Genomic DNA, 5188 nt, shown 5'->3' on the forward strand with positions numbered 1-5188 from the left:
CTTGTTTCCCATGACTTGGCGGTTATCCTTTGGCACGGTGGCTCTTCCATTATCGACGACAATATCGTCCTCTTCATCGTCCAACCCCAATTGATTGGTGGGAGCTTGAGCCATCATTCCTCTTCTTGTCGGCCTTGAGATCGGCCACAAGTTATGTCCACTTTAGCACTCCATTCAATATGATCCAACAATGGCTAAAAGCACATGACTTCTTCTCCGTTTCGTGATACAAAGTGGACGTCACCGCCGTCTAGCAAACAACATATGTATGAGCACGTGAATGCAAACACAAGAAGCATATGCAAATGATGACAAGATAAAGCAATTGAGCTTGCGTGAGTTGCCACTCCCATCCCACTTTGAGGGTGTTTGGTCACTTGTGAGTAGTAGCTGACATACTTGTTCACTTCCCCTTGAATGATCCCCCATCGATGTTGGAGAGATGCACACTACGGTTGGTCACGATAGGGTGCGACTCAGCATATTCCTTTTGTTCGTGATACTCCTTCCAAATCTTCTCCCAACACTTGTTCCCCCTTTTGCTCGGTGCCGCAAATTGGATCCATTGTTGTGGCCAACCAAGCTTTGACCAACAATATGTCCTCAAAAGTTGAGAATGCCGGACCTCTTGCCTTCGCCGTCTTCATCTTCTTCTTGCTCGGATTGGGATCGTATGTTGTCCCAACTTCAAATGCAGTGCCCCCCCAATTAATACTCCATTTTGGGTCGGGCCTTGATTGTCATTGATCATGTCCGATAGGCACACCTCCTAAATGGGCATGGTTTGTAAGCATTCATCATGTCTGAAATGAATTAGCGGTCTATGCATAACATTGAACATGCTATGTGCTAATTTGATTGGGCTAGAGCAAAAAAACATATCGACTCTAGTCGTGTCATTCTGTCGAACAGGTCGTGGGAAGCCCGGGCGCCACCGGTTCCTGTGCTCATTCGTGCCCGAACGAGCCGCGGCAAGTGACATGCGTTCATCGCCGACATTTGCATGGGCGGAAAGCTTTCCAGAATGCCCAAATCGGTCGTCGGATCCTCCTTTGTCCCAACGTGGTCCGACGGCGCAATCCGTGTCGGCGGACAGATGGATGGGGTGCGGGGTTCTGGGCGCGGTGGCGAGACAGCTGCTCATCCATGTCCGCACCTCCCTGCGACGCCACCGCCGCTTTCCTCTCTCACTGCTAGCGTTGTCGCATCTTCCAGGCGACATTCTCCGGCTTGCACGACTGAGCCGAGGAAGGGGAGCCGACGGACGAGGCGGATGCAGTCTCCATCGTGGTGGTCGGGGCGGGCTGGACGACATCTACGACGGCGGATCGGGACTGATGGTGAGGATGGGGAGCAAGGGAGCGAGGGGCTCCGGTGCGAGAAAGGTAGGAGGAAGGCGGGATGAGGAGGAAGGGTTTGATGGATTTGGTGCAAATTGTGATGGGGTAGGGTTGTTGGTCCGACGTGACGGACGCGTCCGGACGCATCTAGAAGCCTCATATCCGCCTTATATTTGGGTTAGATATGAGGGGTGTCGGTCCGCCCTGGCGTTTGAATCTTGTTTAACAAGCCCGTTTAGGTCGAATTTTCGTGACCGGTCGGTGACCTGGCCATCTGGCCGGACGTTTGAGGCGGTTTGGGCGCCGATGCTCTTAGCCATAAATGAGCGCGATGTAATTTTTTAAACATCAGTACAGACACAAGCGCTCACACATACACGCATACACTCATTCCTATAAACGCACACAGGCATATCCTATCTCTATGAACACCGATATAATTGTTACCTGAAAAAAAGTGCTCCATGATGTGTCGAGACACCACCGAGTCCATCGGCGAACCGAACAAGGCACGTTCCCCACCACAGAAACAAGAAAGCGGAAACCCCACACCGCTGCCGCTGCGAAGGAGAACCGAGGAGAAAGATCCGGACGATACGAGCTCAGCAGCTCCCGTCGCATCGCATCGCATCGCCCCGGCGACACCCGCCCGCTGCTTCCCTCGTCCTCAGCTCTCCCGAATCGCCGCCGGCCGAGAGGTTCGCAGCCCCGATCCACCTCCTCTCTCCTCCCTGCCACCGCCACCGCCACCGCCACCCGCAGGTCCTGTAGCAAGCCACTGTTACATTCGTGGGCGTGCCTGCCACACCCATCACGCGCGCTCAGTTGGCGCAGTGGTGGTGGTGGAGCACTGGGACTGGGAGACAAGCGCGGGCCGTGTGGTGCCCTGCCACCGGCAGCCAATCTCCCCCGTAGATTCCTTCCCCCCGCACTCACTCCCATAAGAGAAAGGCGCTCCCCTTTCCGCCGTCCAAATCTTCCCCCTTTCTCTTCCCCAGCCCTCTCCCTCGTACGCACGCACGCGCGCGCCCGTCGCCTTTATTAACCCCTTTGCTGCCCAGGCCATTGGATTCGTGGCGTTGGCGAGCGTGGTCGCAAGGAGAGGAGGGGCGGCGGCGGCGGCGGCGGCGACTGTTCGCGGGATGAGCTTCGGCGGCGCCAGCTCCGTCGCGGCCGGTACGTACTATGCCTGTGACTGATTGTGCCCCTCGTTCGTTTGATTCGGCGCCGATGCGCCGGCTTTGATGTGCTTCTGTCGGGATGTGACGGAATGGTGGGCGGGTTGCAGGTGGGAAGCGGCCGTTCGAGTACGGGAGGACGCATGTGGTGAGGCCCAAGGGCGCGCACAAGGCCACCATCGTCTGGCTCCACGGCCTCGGCGACAATGGAGCCAGGTACGCAACAAACCCTTCTTTTGGCCCTTCCGGGTCGCAGCTCCGCTTGTTGGGATTGATGCGTTCACGGATTCAACGATGATGGACGGACGACCTGTCTGTTCGTCCTGCATTCTTGATGAATCGTAGTCGTAGGATCTCCTGTATATTTTCCATGTCTCTCAGCCAACTGTACTGTAGAACGCTGTACGTGAGACATCTCACTCTCGTACTGTTTATATGATAGCGCTTTGTTGAAATTAATTTCCTGCCCAATAAGCATGTGTGCGGATGATACCGACCTCCTGAGTCATCTGATTGGGCGAATAGACATTTTTTGCGACATTTTTTATGATCCGTGCTATAATACGTTCATTACATACGCTTCTTTGCACATAAAAAATCGTTGCATTATTATTGGCAAGAAAGGTATTTCTGTGCTATCATGGTTTTAAGGAAATTGCATTATGCTCAAAATTATTCAACGTAATGCAAAACTAGAAGTTATTTTTGGAGACCGATAGACATAATGGGTTTTATATTATATTTGCAGCTGGTCTCAACTGTTGGAAACTCTTCCCCTTCCTAATGTAAGTTAGGAACTAGATTTTAACTTTCAAGTATGTGTCCTGTCAGAAGTCTTTCTGATTCTCTGATTTGCTACTGCTTCAGATAAAATGGATTTGCCCAACTGCACCTACGAGGCCTGTGGCAATTTTTGGTGGATTCCCATCTACTGCATGTATGTTCTGAAACATGTGGATTTTCTTATTTATGTCTTGGATGTATTGTGCTAACTCCTTTTGTAATAGCTATTTGTTTTGATAGGTGTGTGCTGATATGGTTTTGCCTTTTTCCGGGATCACAGGGTTTGATGTTGCTGATCTTTCAGAAGATTCTCCTGATGATGTTGAGGGGCTGGATTCCTCAGCTGCACATGTTGCAAATTTATTGTCTACCGAACCTGCAGACAGTATGATTTCATGCCAGTTTCCGTTTGTCTACTTTCTTCAAACCCATTCTTATCAAGCGCACAACAGATATGGAATGGCATTCCTTGTTATTATCTGTTTCTCTATTGTGTTGCGGGCAATTTTTTATTTTTTACATTTCTAGCCAAGAACCAAGCTATTTTGGTCTCATATATTGATAATCCAGTAGAATGGACTCCGCTGGGTCTTGTTCATCACTAAAAGTTTTGACCTCGTTACATTAATCATCGCAGTCAAGCTTGGCGTTGGTGGCTTTAGTATGGGTGCTGCTACTGCGCTTTACTCTGGTACTTGCTTTGCTCATGGAAAATATGGAAATGGCAATCCATACCCTGTGAACCTAAGTGTGGCTGTTGGTCTCAGTGGCTGGCTCCCATGTGCCAGGTTTGTGCTAGTATGTTTATGTGCACAAGTTTCACTGAAGCTGCTTCCTTGCGGCTGATCCACTTTGTGCTGTGTGGTCACCTCAGGTCATTGAAGAACAAAATTGAGAGCTCACAGGAGGCTGCACAGAAGGCTTCATCATTACCCCTTATGCTTTGTCATGGAAAAGGTGCATATCTTTAGCATGATTTTCAGTTTTTTGCGTAATACTGAAATAAGCACCTTATCATTAATGATGGCATTCAGCACACTGTATTTCCCCAAGATGCGCATGTAACAGTCCGTCCTTCTTCTGGAGCTAGTGACCTGTGTGCTTCAAACCAGAAACATCTTTCTTATGTTTATGAAACATTTAGAACGGTTGTAGGCTTGTAGCTACACACTTGTATTACCTGAAGTTGCTTCTTCGCAGCATATATAACAGAACTGAGTTGCTTATCAAGTATATGGGCAGTTCCTTTCCCCTTTCAACCTGGATTCAAACAATAGTTTCACCAGAAAGGATTTTTGCTCTGTTTTTTCGTTGCCTAAGCAGCTCAGCTTGATAGTGTCTGGCTCTTAGTAACCAAGTTGATGTAATTTCCATGTGGCATTCCTCACAAGGTTAGTTACGATGATCAGCTATGCTAATTGCAAATTTTGATGGAAAACTGTGATAAGCAAATTTGTTATATAATAAATTGATGCATGCCTCAAGTTTTTATGGGCATGAACAGAACACGAATTAGCAGAACATATAGGTCTTTGGACCAGGTGTCTTGATAACGGTCATCTGCTTTCATGATGCATCAGCACTGCATTACTTGTTCTGAGTCCTCTATTTATGTTTAGTTATGCAGAGGCCATCTGTAAATTGCGACTTTTATCATCTTTTTGCAGCTGATGATGTGGTCCTCTACAAACATGGAGAGAGATCTGCTGATGCACTTAAGTCAACCGGGTTTGCAAATGTGGAATTCAAGTCCTACAGCAGGTTTGCTACCTTCTTTACTCCCATTGAATGTTGTGATTTCCTTGTGCTGATTGATCTCCTCTCCTTGGAAGACTCGGGCACTATACCGTTCCAGAGGAGATGGACGAAGTCGTCAAGTGGCTTACG

The 5188-nt window shown here is 49.1% G+C and overlaps 1 protein-coding gene across 1 annotated transcript; it reads left to right on the forward strand.

The window, feature by feature from the left end:
- Nucleotides 1–1806: 1806 nt before the first annotated feature.
- On the forward strand, nt 1807–5185 carry LOC125546720 (acyl-protein thioesterase 1 homolog 1-like; the record flags this gene model as incomplete). The annotated part of the gene is made up of 10 exons (XM_048710874.1): nt 1807–2038; nt 2402–2516; nt 2629–2734; nt 3267–3303; nt 3386–3455; nt 3582–3686; nt 3939–4089; nt 4176–4258; nt 4969–5062; nt 5134–5185. Coding segments are annotated over exons 1-10 (1044 nt in total), but the record flags the coding sequence as incomplete, so codon positions are not given.
- Nucleotides 5186–5188: the final 3 nt, after the last annotated feature.

The sequence above is a fragment of the Triticum urartu genome, chromosome 3, assembly GCF_003073215.2.
Source record: "Triticum urartu cultivar G1812 chromosome 3, Tu2.1, whole genome shotgun sequence".
NCBI lineage: Eukaryota > Viridiplantae > Streptophyta > Magnoliopsida > Poales > Poaceae > Triticum > Triticum urartu.